Source organism: Macrotis lagotis, chromosome 1 (genome assembly GCF_037893015.1).
Source record: "Macrotis lagotis isolate mMagLag1 chromosome 1, bilby.v1.9.chrom.fasta, whole genome shotgun sequence".
Classification (NCBI taxonomy): Eukaryota; Metazoa; Chordata; class Mammalia; order Peramelemorphia; family Peramelidae; genus Macrotis; species Macrotis lagotis.
Window position 1 is genome coordinate 94,542,001 of NC_133658.1, and position 16,292 is coordinate 94,558,292.

The following is a 16,292-nucleotide window of genomic DNA, read 5'->3' on the forward strand; positions in this document are numbered from 1 at the left end:
GATGTACTAAAACCCATTTTGAAGACTGTGTCCCAAAATTTACAAGAACTGCTTATAAGTATGACCAATTAAGTCCATTTGTTTACCCAAATCCTCTTTAGCTAGAAAATCAAGTTAAGTAAAAACAAAAGCTATGAGAAGGAGGTAAGTACACCTTCTAGGTCCTTTCCCTGCCTTTCACTAACACCACCAGCATCACCAACCAAAGCAAGATGTGGCTTTTGAGCTATATTCAGGTCAGAACAAACCCACACTGTCCCCCTTCAGAAACATGCAGTGAATTTTCTTATAGAATGTGTGTATGTGTGATGGAAGGGTGGGTGGGGAATATGTATGGAGAAGGGAGTTCACATGCCTATAGATGGAGATGACTAAATTTAGGATACTTTTTATCTTTAAAATAGTTCAGAAATAGTCGTGCTTGAAAGCAGGGGGACTGGAATGGATTTTTGATGTGTGCCTATCACTGTGCTATGGCTAGTTGAATAGTGATTTGCAATTTCTGCCTGAGGATTATTCCTCTTTAAGGTCCTGCCTAACCTAAGGATTTTAAAATCACCTTGTTGTATACTTTTCTTTGGCTTCCTAAGCTGTTTCCTTCCTTCATTCTACTTTTTTAATTTTTTTTTAAAGCAAGACACAGTCACAAAGCAGGGATGCAAAATAGAGAAGACTTATTTCTTGACTTAGGGAGCTTATGATGTATAAAAATAGCTATAATGCAAAAGAGAATAGTGCAAAAAGTTCATAACAAGAATATAAATAAGTGTGAGTTTATAAGAGGGAGAGATTTTTTTCAAGTTGGGATAAATAGGGGAGGGCTTCATGGAGGAAAGGGCATTTGAAGAATTGGTAAGCTTTGGGGCGGCTAGGTGGCTAGTGGATAAAGCACCGGCCTTGCAAAAACCTAAAAAAAAAAATTGGTAAGCTTTTAAGAGGTTAAAATGGGGATAGATAGATTAAAAGTTTGGAGGCAAGAAGGTTTTTCGGATTTCAAGGAAAATATTTCTGGGTCCCTGTCCCCTCTGTCCTCAGGAATAATTGCAGAAATGTGGCTTAGCCCAGAACTTTATTCTATATAGTTTAAATCACTAGTAATAGTGGGTCATTATGGTCTTTTCACTTGGCAGGAATCTTAATACTGGATGAGCCTACTTCGGGCTTAGACAGCTTCACATCCCATAACCTTGTAAAAACGTTATCCAGGCTGGCAAAAGGCAACAGATTAGTGCTATTATCGATTCATCAGCCTCGCTCAGATATCTTCAGATTGTTTGACCTGATCCTCCTGATGACTGCTGGGACCACCATATACTCAGGAACAGCCCGGGACATGGTGAAATATTTCACAGAAATCGGCTACCCCTGTCCAAGGTATAGCAATCCCGCGGACTTCTATGGTGAGTCAACAAAAGCCTTCGGATTAGGCTATTGTCCAGGTTGGTCAGCCAGCATTTCTCTTCCCCATCCTGTCAGTACAGCTGACCCATTCACGAAAAATTTCACAGTTGAAACACTGACTTACGGCCTCCTATGAGACAGATACCACAAATAAGCAAGTTGATGCTTAGAAAGGTTAAGTGATTTTTCCCTTGGGTAACAGGAGCTTGGATCCAGCTCTCCTGTCTACAAAGCCAGTGTTCTTTTTGCTGCATCATGAAGCCTTAGAAAAGTCTTGAAGTCTGCAGAATAATGGTGATGTGCTGCTGAACATGAATTTGCTTAATAAATTCCAGATTCCAAAGTTGGGAAGGGTGGGGGATGAGATTCTTAAAACCTGAAAAGAGAGACTCAAGACAAATGAAAGGCCTGATTTAAATTCTAGTCAGAGAAGTTCTTGGAGGTTGGTGATATAGGCTGAAGTCCTGGAGATTCCAAAAAGGTTTTGAAAATCTTATCAAGATGGGCTATTAAAGCAAAGCTTGGATCCGAGTCGTAACTAGAGGTAGGGTACATTTTTTTCTCTGAAGTGATGTGCCTCACAAGAGGAAGGGGGTCCTTGTGAGGAGGTCTCAAGGTAAAGAAGAGGCAGAAATGGGGTCTGTTGGAGAGAGGTTGAATCTGGCAGAAGGTCAGTGGATATCTGAGGTCCAGGCCTGTGGCCAAACTGTGCCAAGTGCTGGAGATACGAGGAAAGGCAAAAACAGTTCCTGTCCTCAAGCAGCTTACGTTCTAATGGAGAAGACAAATATGAAACTTCCTAGACATTTTCCTTTAAGGTATCGACACTAATTGGCAAACAATCTCAGAGGGAAAGTTCTAGTAGGTGGGGGTGGGTAGGAATGGTCTTTTGCAGAAGGTGGATTTGGAATGAGTCTCAAAGGAAGCCAGGAAAGCAAAAAGAGGGAAAGGTGAGGAGGGGCACATCCCAGGCAGGAGAGATGGCCAAATTCAAAGATAGAATCAGGAAGTGGAGTATCTCATGTATGAAGAAAATGGGCTGGATTGTTAGCGTGGACAGAGGACAATGAAGTGTAAGAAGAGGGGGATTATAAAGAACTTTAGGGACAGGACATGGAACTATATTGGTTAGGGGAGATGCTTCCCTAGTTGTACGAGCTATCATAGAAAAGGGGCTGGATTTTTAGGGCCGTAAACCCTTCAGAGGTACGATCCTTTGCTTCTCCATGGTGCAGAATGTGAAAGCCAGTCAGGACAGCTTTGGAACTTGTGACTGTAGTCAACCACAACCTTCCCCTCTTCCCCCGTCTTCAGTTTTCCCCTGGTATCTGAATGCCCTCCCACAGACAACATTTTATGTAAGTTGAGATGATAGAGGGCCTACCGCATAATTTCACAATTGTCCTTGGATGCTAAAGGCAGAACCAGAAATCTGACTTGGATCCACCACAGACAGGGACTGAGGCAGACATTCTCTGTGTATTTTGGTTGTAGAATAAGTCTCAGTGGGAAAACTGTTTCCTAAGGATCTTTCCAAACAGAGATTTTGAAGATAGAAATCTGACATGGGGGAGATATAGAAATAGGTCCGTGGTTCTTAGAAGGCAAGCTACCTAATGGAGCTGACAGACAGAAGGGGATGGGAAGGGAGGTCACAGGACAATGAGACTCAACATACTCATAGGAAGTTGGGGTGACCTAACTGGAAAGGAACCTTGCCATTCCTAGCCAAAGGAAAAATGGGATCTGCCATCAAGGGTAAGTTAGGGTCTAGCCAGCCTGTGACTGGCTGCTCCATGCGCAGACGTGCTCCCTCTGACACAAGCTATCTGAAACTAGGTCATGATTAAGGGGCTCTGTGGCTTTCTGAGAGTTGCATTGTTTTGCACAAGTAGTGATGACATGAACTGGGTTCACCTCAATCCTTCTTGCTCAGAGGATCAGGCTCCAATCATGGGCTCAGAGTTGGAAGGGATTTTAGAAGTCATTTAGCCCAACACCCTCCTTCTACCCTCCTGAGTCTCAGTGAGATGATGTGATTTACCCAAGGTTACATAGCCAGTAAATAGCAGAGCTGGGATTCAAATCTAGATCATCTGACTCTGATGTTGTTCACTTGTTTCAGTTGTATCTGACACTTTGTGTTTGGGGTTTTCTTGCAAAAATACTAGAAAGATTTGTCATTTTGGGGGGCAGCTAGGTGGCGTAGTGGATAGAGCACCAGCCCTGGAGTCAGGAGTACCTGGGTTCAAATCTGGCCTCAGACACTTAATAATTACCTAGCTGTGTGGCCTTGGGCAAGCCACTTAACCCCGATACCTTGCAAAAAACCTAAAAAAAAAAGATTTTTCATTTCTATGGCTTATTTTACAAAGGGGGAAACCGAGGCAATCAGGATAAAGTGACTTTTTCAGGGTCACGAAACTAGTAAATGTCTGAGGCTGAATTTCAACTCAGGACTTCAAGACTCCAGACCTAGTGCTCTAGAGTGTCACCTGGCTGCCCCTGACCCTATGAGTTCAAATCTAATATTCTTTCTTCCCTACTATTATTGCAGTTACTGGACTTAGCTCTTGGACATGAGAGTTTAGTATGAATTAAAATGATGCCAGCAAGGCAATGACCTAAGTTCAATTTCTGCAGTTTTTCTGGTCACATGTTTTGTAAACATACCCAGAGATAAAAAAGACAGAGTATACAATCCAATGTGCAAGCCTGAAGCAGCCCAACCTGATGTAACCCTTGCTCTGGGGTTAGAAATCAGAGGCCTCCATCCAGCAACTTTGACAGATGCAGAGAGAGTCTCTTTGTACCTAAACTCTTGAGCACTGGGGAGCCTGGAGGGGCCTGGGCTCTAAGAGAGCATGGCTGTTCCTTTCTGCTAATGTTTTCCTGAAGAAAAATTTGCTATTCATCATTTCCTGGAATAACTGTCATATGAGATGCCGTTTGAAACAGTGGATGGCAAATTTACCTGGAAACTGAGACGGCTGGGGTTTAAGCCCCACTAATCACCCATAAGGGCTTTGCAACCCCTCAGTAATCCAGGCACCTCTCAGGGGCTGACCAGCTTTAGTAGAGTATTGTTCCTCTTGAAAAGCTTTTATATCAATGAAACTATAAATCCAGGACCTGAACCAGCTGAACTATTTTATAGTCTTTTTCTTGAGCACTATTCCTGCTCAAGAACAGTAGTAGGAAGGAGGGAAGGGAGTGGAGGAGAGAAAATGGAGGGAGAGAGGTGGTGGAGGAAAAAGTTAACCAAAGCAGAAGAAAATTATGAGGAGATTCCTTCGTAAAAAAACATGAACTCCAGAGGGAGTTTGGCAGGACATATGGCTCCATTGGTCAGACCATGTGCCGACTCCCCTGTTTGATTCTGGGTACTCCGTTTGAGAAAGAGCATTGACATACATTAATTCTAGTGCCTTCCCTGTGTTGATTATTTCTTATTTGTCCTGTGTTGAGCTTACTTTGTATGTATTTGTTTGCAAGGACTATAAGCTCCTTGAGGGCAGGGATTGTTTTTTGTGTCTTTTTCTATCCCCCAGAGCACATAGTAGGCACTTAAAAGTATTTACTCACTGATAGTATGGACAGATAAGGGTAAACAGGAACATCAGGGAGCCTTGTAACTCCATCACATGAAGATCAGTTGAAACAGATACTGAAGAAGGAACTCCTTAGTTGGGACTTCATCATGCCCAAGGGTCAAAGACTGAGAACAGGATAAGGCCTGACAGACCAATCAGTCCAACTCCCCCCCCCCCTTCTCAATTTTGCAAATGTGGAAACTGAGGATCAGAGCTTTAATGAGTTTGCCAAAATCACAAAGCTGTCCAGTAGCCAAATAGAGACTAGGTCCCACATCTCCTGAACTCCTAGCCTAGGGCTGCTTCCACTGTGGCAGGTGGGTTCTCACTTCAGTACACATTAAAAAAAAAAAAAACACTCTACCTCCTATAGCCAGGGCTATCTGTGCCAAAGCTTCAAGATGCCAGTGGTGGGCTTTGCCACCATGTGGCTCCCCCAGGTTTTTGGAGGATGGGTGACTGACTCAATTTGGTGCTTTAGAGGCATCAGGGGCACCTGCTCTTGGATTCTATCAATCAGGTCATGGAACTATGAGCTTTTTGGGAAGTCTAAGCTAACTGCTGTTGACCATTTACAAAGCTGTGGAGCAGCAGATGGTACATTGGGCCAGGTATCAGGAAGACATGAGTTCAATTATGACCCCAGACTCTTAGTAACTGTGTGACCCTGGGCAGGTCACCTCACCTCTGTTTGTCTCAATTTTCTCATCTGTAAAATGAAGATAATAATAATTCCTATCTCCTAAGGTTGTTTTGAGGATTCAAAGAGATTGGCAAAGTGTTTGACACTTAACAAGCTCTAAAGAAATGGGCGCTTCTGTTATTATTATCACAAAGTAGTTGCCCAGTCAGCCCTTGGAGAACCTGTCAGGATTTTGATATCCTGCTGACCAGATGGAAAGCCTAGTCAGTACGGGGGCTGGATGAAGTCTTGCAGACAGTGACTCGTGAGAGCTTTATGTTAAGGAGTAAAGTGACATCTAAAGGGAGGATCCATGGAAACAGATGTTGAACTGCATCCCATTGCCCTAAATCAGGGCTTTGTAACCTATGGTCCGTGAACTTATCATTTTTAATAATTTGATAACTCTATTTCAATATAATTGCTTCTTTTATTATTTATTCTATTCATTTTATTTTATGCCTTTGGAAACATTATTCTGAGAAGAGGCCCACAGGCTTCATCAGACTGTCACCACTGGGATCCATGACATGAGAAAGGTTGAGACCCTTTGCCCTAGAGAGAGAACTGCGTGGCAGATCCTGAATTGAGGCCCCAGCCGCCCATATGTCACTCTGGACCCCAAGTTCTTTATTACTAGAGAAATCATAATTCCTGTCAACTGGGAAGTGCAGAGAGGGCAGTCAGGACAGAGGCCCATACTCTGTGGATGACTTGATGCTTTGGAGTAGAAGGGACTGTAATCTGTAGCAATACTTGTGATAGAGGAGGCACCAAAAGGAGAGGAAGTCTAGCAAGAACTTGCAATAAAAGAAATATGACTTACTGTCTACCTGGAAGGAGTCTATAAGAGCCAAGACAACTCAATCCCTGGTAAAGGATGACATGTTCTGGACTCCGCACTCTTTCCCCCTGCCCCATAGTCAATCAAATGACAAATGTCATTTTTACCCTCACACCTTTCCCATCCAACTCTCTCTCATACAGGTTTCACCGTAGCTCAGGTTCTCATCATCTAGGTTCTTTTAGCAGCCCCTTCCTACCTCATGTCACTCTCCACCCCAGTCCATCCTCCACATGGATACTAAAGCAATTTTCCACAAAGGCAGATCTGACCATGCAACTCCCCTACTTAACAAACTCTGTTCACCTCTTAAAAAACCCTCATAACCTGGCCACAACTGTCTTTCTAGCCTCATGAAATATTACTCTCCTTCCTGCATTCTTTGGCTCGACCAAATTGGCTTTCTCTCACATTATCTCCTCCTTCCAAAGCTTTTACCATGTCACTGCTTCCACAGATGCGCCCACAGGGGGAGTAGGGATTTGGGAGAGGAAAAAGTTGGTTAAATTGGTTTCTACAAGAAAAAGAAAGAAAAGACAGCTAGGTGATAGAGTCTAGAGAATGTTAACCTTGGTGTCTTGAAGATCTAAGCTCAAATCCTGCATCAGACATTCTCTAGCTATGGTGACCCACTCTGAGCAAATCACTGCTCTCAATCTCAGTTTTCTCATCTGTAGAATGGGGAGAATAATCATACCTTTCTCATAGAGTTGCTGTGAAAGTCAACTAATGCTATATAAAAGCTATTTAAGGTTATTATTACTAATTATTATATAATATAATAACAATATATTATGTAAATCATAATATGACAATATTAATACATAACCTATTATATAATAATATTAATATTTTGTATCAAGAATGTAATAAGATATCTAGGCTCTATTCATGAGGTTGCTTATTGACTTCATTTTTAAAAAAAATAAATCTTTCCATACTTCAGCTTTTTCATCTTCAAAATAGTTCATTATTAATATAATAAAGGCAATGTGGTCTAACAGACCATGAGTCAGGAGGTCTTGGATTCAAGTCTTACCCCTGACTTTAACTGTATTATTAAGCAAGTCACTTAACCTCTGTTGATCTCAATTTCCTTGTTAATAAAATGGAAATAAAAGCAGCATCTACTTTACAGGGCTGTTGGTAAAGATTAAATTTATAAATTTTACTGTATAAGGGGCAACTGAATGACACAATAGATAGAGCACTAGCCCTGGGGTCAGAAGGACCTGAGTTCAAATTTTGCCTCAGATATGTATTAGTTGCATGATCCTGAGTCAGTCACTTGACTCTGATTGCTTCCTCCAGAACAAAAACATAACAAAGAACACGTGTTTTATAGTGTCAGATATTATTATAACTCATATGTAGTGTTTTAAGATTTAGAAATATATTTCTCAGACCTCACTGGAAAAAGCAATGCAATTATCAGGTACCATGAATAGAGCTCTTGACTTGGAGTCAGAAAGATGTGAGTTAGGGTCCTGCTTCTAACAATTCCCAGTTGTCTCCCCCCCCCACACACACACACCCCATAGGGGATAACACAAATATAAATATATAACCAGATCATTTTAGGGTCTATTTTTTTGAGGCAATCTGGGTTAAGTGACTTGCCCAGGGTCATGCAGCTTATCAGCATCTAAAGTCAGATTTGAGTCCCTGTTGGCCATGATAGTCATTCATGTGTCTTACAGTTGATTTGATCAGCATCAACAGACAGGACAGACAACAAGAGATGGCCTCCACAGAGAAGGTCAAGTCCCTAGCTGCCTTGTTTCTGGAGAAAGTTCGAGACTTTGATGACTTCTTGTGGAGATCTGTGGAAGGGGAAAGTGGACTGAATGTCTCCATGGAATCCAGGTAAGGCTGAATCTGGCAGAGAAGTGCAGCTGACCTGTAAATTGGATGCAATTACCAGAAACAAACCCCCGGCCCTGCTCTCTGCTTTTTGACAGGTCTCATCTCATTTCAGAGAAGACTATTACCTTACCAACACCTTCTGACCACCAGCTCCCAGGGACAGTGCAACAGTTCACCATTCTCATTCGGTAAATCAAAGACTTCTAAAGTTAATTTTAAGAGGTAATTCATTTAAGCATTTTGATGGTATGTTGACCAATCAATCAACATTTTTAAGCACCTATATGTTCCAGCTACTCTGGGCAGAGGTGAAGTTCTACTGGTAGATAATCATGGTCCACTGAACACTGAAGAACTATAGAACCATATATCTCCTGAAGAAAATGGAATTCATCTGAAAAAAAATCAATTTAACTCAATAAATACTCATTCAGTGACTACTGCTTACAGATTATTACCTTGAGCTTTGGGGGAGGTATTCTCTTAGATAATAGACGTAATACCTGCCCTCGGAGCTTACAGTCTATAAAGGACCTAAGATACTAGCTACATTCCTCCCATTAGAGTGCAAGTTCATTGGGGGGTGGGGTGGCTATTTTGTCTTTTTCTCCCCAGTGCCTAGAAATGGTTATTGCCTATAGTAGGTGCTTAATAAATGCTGTTGACTTAAGACAGATAAATTACTATAATATAAAACAACTCTGATCAGCACATGAGAGACAGGATGCTCTCCAGCAGGTCATCACCTTCACTGTTGCTAATTTGATGCCATGCTTCTTAAGTCGACAGATTTCCAATGACTTCAGGGACCTGTCGACATTGCTGGTTAATGGTTTAGAGGCCCTTCTGATGTCCATGATCATTGGATTTCTCTATTATGGCCATGGAGAAATCCGTCGCTCCTTCATGGACACAGCTGCTCTCCTGTTCATGATTGGGGCTCTGATTCCCTTCCCAGTTATTCTGCATGTTATTGCAAAATGTAAGTGCCTTATTTGTTATGAACGTTGCTAAATCCTAAAAATAATCCAAAGATGGAAAGTGTCATTCATTTGGAATTTACTGGGTTCATTCAGTATTTGAGACACTTTGGGCTGGGCTGGTTAGAAGCATATCTATCTTTTTTGGAACTATAAAGAAAGAAAGGATTTGCTAAGTACTGAATAGTGATTACAAGGGGCACAATTAGATAACAATAACTTCTTTCCTTGAAGCAGGCTTTTAATTTAATTCTAAAACAGTTCTGTTGTAAGGCACTGTGTACAAAGATGAAAAAAAAAAAACCACCATTCAAAACCAGTCCCTAACCACACAGAGCTTACATTCTATCAAGATTTGGGAATTTTATTAGGTAATGCTTAATAACTGGGAGATGCAAGTAGGGGGTAAGTTATGAAGGGCATTAAAAGTCAAACAAAAATCATCATTTTATGCTCAAAATAAGATACATGCTCAAAAAATAAATGAGTTGCATTTTTGGGGGGTGCTTTTTGTTTTTTTTTGCTAGGCATTGGGATTAAGTGGCTTGCCCAAGGCCACACAGCTAGGTAATTATTAAGTGTCTGAGGCCGGATTTGAACTCTGGTACTCCTGACTCCAGGGCCAGTGCTCTATCCACTGCACCACCTAGCCGCCCCCAATGAGTTGCATTTTTAATAAAAGTCTGTAATTTAGTTTTCCCACTAATTGATCAAAAGTCTCTCTTGGCCATTCCACAATAGATGGGTATTCAAATTAAATCCTCCATCTATTAATTACACACCACATGCAAGGCATTGTGCTGAGTGACAGGGTTTATAAAGACCAAACTTGAAATAATTTCTGCCCTAAAGTAGCTTGCATTCTATTTGGGAGATATAACTTGTACAAATGGATTCAGACTGAGAAGGGAGGAAGGACTAACAGATGGGGGCAAGGAAAGGCTTCGGAGAGAGGAGCTAGGGGAGCTGGGCCATGAAAGAAGCCACAAATTCTAAGAGAAAATGAAGCTTAGAGCCCGGGGGGGCAGGGCAAGAATGGCAGGAATTGAGTGAAATCTCTGAGATGGGAGTTATTCTGTTCAAGGAGCAGCAAGCTGTCCAGTTTGGCTAGACCAGCCCCAAACTGTGTCCAGCTCTACAGCCCATAAACAAACAAATATAATTTGACTCAAGGTCACCAGGATAACTTGTAGCTAGATTCACAGAGCAGCAGAAAGTCAAGAAACCTGAATTCGAGAGGAATTTTGAATAAGCAGATATGTGAAGCAGAGCAAATTATTGACCTCTCTGCCCTGGACTGCAGTTTCTTCATTTGGAAAATCAATCAGTTGAAAACATTTACTAAACAACTCCCACGTGATGAGCAATGTTGAAGACGTAAAGGAAAGAAATGATCGATCCTTCCTTAATTTTAAGGAGCTTTCATTATTGTGAGGAAGTATAACATATATTTCTACTATATATTATATACACATATACATTTATACATTCTATGTAACATTCTATGTATATAATATATAATATGAATCCATATACATTATAGAATACCTGCATATACACAACATGCATATATGTAGATATGCATGCATTATAAGCACATAGATAATAAATTATATATCTACAGCCTATGCACATTATAAAATGTATTCAATATGATTTATCAATCAATGAAATTTATTAAGCAGCTTCTATTTGGCAGGCAGTTTGCTAAGTACTAGGGATACAAAAAGAAGAAAAAGACAAAACTTGCTCTCACAGAATTTATAATCTAATAAGAGAGACAACATGCTAACAAATAAATGTAAAACAAGTTAATATGAAATAGTTAACAGAGGGAAGGTCCTGAAATTGAGAGGCTGGGGAAGGCTTCGGATAGAAGGTGGGATCTTATTTGGGACTGAAAGGAAGTTAGTAAATTGGAATGGAAGAAGGAAAGTATTCCAAGCAAGGGGGATAGTCAGAGAGAATGGCTGAAGACTAAGCTGAGAGATGGCGTATCTAGTTGGTGGAATGGCCAGGATGCCATGTGTGTCACATGTCACATATGTGGGGACATATACCATATATACATGTACCTCATATAACATGTGTATAGAAAGATACACATGCATGTACCATGAAAATACATTGACACATAATGCATGTTTTTGTATGCCTTATAAACACTAATACACACACAACTTATCACATATAATATACATCATTTACATGTTATCTTCCACAACCAATGTAGATATTTGGATACATACATTTACATATAAACATATAGGGCACACATATGTGCACCTATAGATACATATAATTTTGATATCTGTGTATGGTTATCTTTCCCATAGAATGTCAAACATAGAATATACTGTTATCCTTCCCATAGAATATATATATATATATATATATATATATATATATATATACAGAATGGACACATGCAGAACAAATACAAAATAAATACAAGGCAGCTATATACGCTATATACATGTCTAAACAAGGAGGCAATCAGGATTTAGGGAATCAGGAAATCTTTGTGTGCTTAAACTATGTCTGGCAGTGATGATGGAGTGTATTCCAAGAATGGGGAAAGGCCAATGCAAACACTGGAACTGGTAGACAGAACACAAAGTCTGAGTAACGTGGAGAAGTCCAGTTTGGCTAGAATGGAGAATATGGGTAATTGGAAAGATAGGGTGAGGTCCTTTTTCATGTGTCACAACTGCAAAGAGTATTAAAAGTCCAACAGAAACATGATTATCCTAGTGGTAGTAGGGAGCCGCTGAAGTTTGCTAGGGAGGGAATGAGATGCTCAGATCTGCCCTTAAAAAGATCACTTTGGCAGGGAGCCAGTCGCTTGGAGTTGTGTAAGACTTGGGTCTATTGTAATATCTATGGTGGAGAAAGCGAGGGCTTGAATGAGAATGGTAGCTGTAGAAACAGAGAAAAGGGGACAGATGGGGGAGATGAGGAGGAGGCAGAATAGATCATATCTGGCAACCAAGTGGCTATGGGAGAGTAAGGGAGAATAAGAGACCAAGAATAATGCTGAGTTTATAGAACTGGGAGTTTGCATGAATGGACATGTCTTTGACAGAAACAAGAAAGTTTGGTAGGGGGGAGGGATTATCTCTTGGGGAACAGGAAGAAAATTAAAGAGTTAGAATAGTGATCTTTTTTGAAATGAGAATTTTAAATAATCAATAATTATAAAAATTCTTCATATTAATGAGAAATATGGATTGAAACAAAAGTTTTACCTTATACTTAGCCAATTAGCATAAAAATAAGGTTGACAGAAAACTTTAAATAACAAGATGATAAAAAGTACAAATAGCCAAGGTAGAGGATAGTGAAAAGATAGGCACATTACTAGATTGTTATTAGATCTGTGAATTGGTTTCGACATTGAAACAAAAGTAACTGAACAGTTCAAAATCTATGATCTGGTGACCTTACTACCAAATATACATTCCAATGAATTTAAAAGGAAGTTAAAGATGTAGAGTAAAATGAACACAATAATGAGAACCACGTTCGTGATGACTATAATGCTCTAAAACAAAACTAAATGTAATGCAGTCATTAATCTTTGTCCTGGAGAACCATTCCTGGAGAATCCAGTCCGTTACCACTAGGGTAATATTGATGTTTCTGTTTAACTTTTAAAACTCTTCACAACGGTGACATATAAATGGCACAGCAGGCTCCTCTCTCTCAACAAAGATAGGGGGAAGTAAGCAAGCCTTGCGGACCTTTCATGTGCCAGGCCCTCTTCTCAGGGGGAGCTAAAATGGTCCATTCCAATTCTATCTTCGAGAAATTGGGTAACTATGGCAGTAGAGGTGTGTTACATATAAGTTGCAGGAGAGAGTAGCATACAAATGAACCACATTCACTGTCTTGTTTTTTTCATCTACTTTTATTTGCTACAAGGGAAGGTTCAATGGGGAGTTGCGGAGCATATCTGTAAATGACATTAATGTAAAAACAAAAAGAATTATCAAAATATCTAAAAATGAAATGCTTCTATTTTAACTGTTTTAAAGGCTATTTCCAGAGACAGTAATAAATATCATTAACTTTAAACACTTCATTTTTCTTCTTGACTTTAGGTCACTCTGAAAGGGCGATGCTTTATCATGAGCTTGAAGATGGGATGTATTCTGTTGGCCCCTATTTCTTTGCTAAGGTACCCATCTCCTGAGAGATATCATTGTGCTTGCCTGCTTTGAAGTGGGCTGCACTCATGTCTGGATTGCTATTATACTGTTGTGTTTTTCGATTCTTTTGTAATTTTCTTGGCAAAGATACTGGGAGTAGTTCACCATTCCTTCTGCTCATTTTACATGTGAGGAAACTGAGGCAAACAGGGTGACGTGACTTGTCCAGCATCACATAGCTAATAAGTGTCTGTGGCCAGATTTAAACTCAGGGAGATGAGTCTTCCTGACTCCAGACTCAGCATCCTATCCATTATGCCACTTAGCTGGCTTGCTGTTAGATTATATAGAAATTATTTTAATGCTATTTTTTTTGAATTTGTGAAAACAAATAGCAAAGGGAATGTACTATTGCCCACTTTGGAGAAAGAGTCTCTCACAATTCCAGCAAGCATCCAAGAATCTACTGTTAGTAAGTCATTGTACTAAGTCTAGAAATGAAACAGTCCTGCCAGCCAGGATGTTACCTACTCATGCGATTGAATTTTCAGCACTTCCAGAAAGGAAAGCAGTCTTTGAAGGAGCCTTTGCAGAGCTGGATATTTACCTTCTTAAGCTAAAATAGCTAAGGAGTAAAAAGAAGAGAAAAGGCTTGGCTAAACTAGAAAACATTTTCCCAATTAAGATTGTTTTTGTTAGTTTCATTTGAATCATTCTTTTTCCCTGGAAAGCATAAAATTGTGAAGGAAGACTGTTTCTTTTAAGCAATTTCTGACAAAGAATGGGTGTCCAAATGCTCCTTGGATTGAACTGAATTGTGAGAGTCACTGTAAGCATAAGAGATCCTTGTTCAGTTGGGTTTTTTTTTGGGGGGGGGGTTTAGGTTTTTGCAAGGCAAACAGGGTTAAGTGGCTTGCCCAAGGCCACACAGCTAGGTAATTATTAAATGTCTGAGACCGGATTTGAACCCAGGTCCTCCTGACTCCAGGGCTGGTGCTCTATCCACTGCGCCACCTAGCCGCCCTGTTCAGTTGGTTTTATTGGAATCAAGTTATCTGTGTGGCTGGGCAGAAATGTCACTTGGGTGGATAAGAAAAATGTGCAGATTTTGAAGTCTCTCACAGGGTCACACTGGCTGTCACTGCAATCCCACTACATATATGAAAGGAAATGCTTTTTAAAATGCTTGAGAATGTAAACCTCCCTTTCAACCTTTACTAACTCATTTATTTAGTGACAACAGCTCACTCACTCACAAGTATTTATTAAGGTACCAGGCTTTGTGATAAACTCCTGAGGACGCAAAGGAAGTGCAAAACACAGTCCCTCCCCCTCAAGTTTACCTTCAAAACTAAGAGAGCAAAGATGAAGTTTAGCTTATGCTCTAAGTCAACAAGTCAAAGAGTATTTGCTCATTGACATGCTGGGCTCTGGGCTAACTGTTGGGAGTATAAACACAAGTAGAAAAAACAGCTCCTTCCCTCAAGAAGCAGCCATCTTAATAGGGGGGGAAAACAACAAAAAGCTGAAAAACTGGAGGAGATAAGTTAGAAAAAGAAGTCTGGGGTGTTGGGAGCAGGTTAGAGAGGACTAGAGGGCTTCCTTAAGATGCAAATTCTAGAAGTAAATGACCAGTCAGGAAGGGCTTAAAAGAGTGGAGGGATCTTCCAAGGAAAGGTGGAATGATCACAAAGTGGAAAGGAAGGAAAGGGAAAGAAATATCTTTCTAGTCCCACCTATGTACCAGACTGCCCACCCTTGTGATAAGTGCTCTTAAAAATATTATCTCCTTTGATTGTTACATCTGTCTTATGAGGCAGGTGCCATCATCCCCCCTTTTACAGTTGAGGAAACTGAGGCAAAAAGAGGTTTGTGACTCACTCATCTAGGAACTGTCCAAATTAGTAAAGTTTAGATAGCTACAAGTTTGGAGAGTCACATCTTAAGGAAGGGACCAACAGGAAACCTCCTCATTTACTTTGTGGTTCTGGGTTTCCTACTATAAAACGTTATAAAAGTTGAGTCTCTTGTGAATCCTGGTGAATTGGTTTCCTCTATTTTTATTTCCTCCCTAAATCTACACTGTTTTAAAGCCATAATTCTTTCTCTTATCAGATTTTGGGAGAGCTTCCAGAGCACTGTGCTTATGTGATCATTTATGGGATTCCAATCTACTGGCTAGCAAACCTCCGGCCAGAGCCAGAATATTTCATCCTGAGTTTCTTGATGATCTGGCTTGTGGTCTACTGCAGTCGGACTATGGCGCTGTGGTGTGCAGCCTCGCTTCCAACTCTCCACATGTCCTACTTCATGGTCAATGCACTGTTCAATTCATTTTACCTAGCAGGGGGCTTCATCATAAGCTTAGACAATTTATGGACAGGTAAGGCAGCAACCACGGTCTCCCCTCTCAAAACAGAGGTGAATGATCTTCTGGTCACCTTTTACTTTGATCTCCAGACTATTTATTAGTTTAGCTTATAACCTATACAAATGAGGATTTGTTTCCCTACCCTAAAAAGTTTTCTTCCCATCACTCAGCCTATAGGACTCGGGCCCAAACTCTTCTGCCATTCACTGCCTGTGTCATCTCAGGCAATAACTTCTCTAGTTTTAGGCTCCTCGTGTTCTCTGCAGCTCATTCCAGCTCCAGACAAAATACTGAGTTTACCACTTTTTTAGGTTCTGCTTTAAGAAGCTATTATCAGTGGAGTCTCTCCTTTAAACCAAGTAGGCTTCCCATATTTCTTTGCTGTTTGTTTTTTCTTTTCTTTT

At 40.4% G+C, this 16,292-nt stretch overlaps 1 protein-coding gene across 2 annotated transcripts in view; it reads left to right on the top strand.

Moving 5' to 3' along the window:
- ABCG8 (ATP binding cassette subfamily G member 8) overlaps positions 1 to 16,292 on the top strand; it is a 46,770-nt gene that overhangs the window by 25,202 nt on the left and 5,276 nt on the right. For both annotated transcript variants that reach the window (XM_074204841.1, XM_074204849.1), the window contains exons 6-11: positions 1,131 to 1,400; positions 8,221 to 8,386; positions 8,482 to 8,574; positions 9,169 to 9,368; positions 13,470 to 13,546; positions 15,633 to 15,900. In XM_074204841.1, coding sequence (XP_074060942.1) covers positions 1,131 to 1,400; positions 8,221 to 8,386; positions 8,482 to 8,574; positions 9,169 to 9,368; positions 13,470 to 13,546; positions 15,633 to 15,900 — 1,074 coding nt within the window. The remainder of the gene's footprint in view (positions 1 to 1,130; positions 1,401 to 8,220; positions 8,387 to 8,481; positions 8,575 to 9,168; positions 9,369 to 13,469; positions 13,547 to 15,632; positions 15,901 to 16,292) is intronic.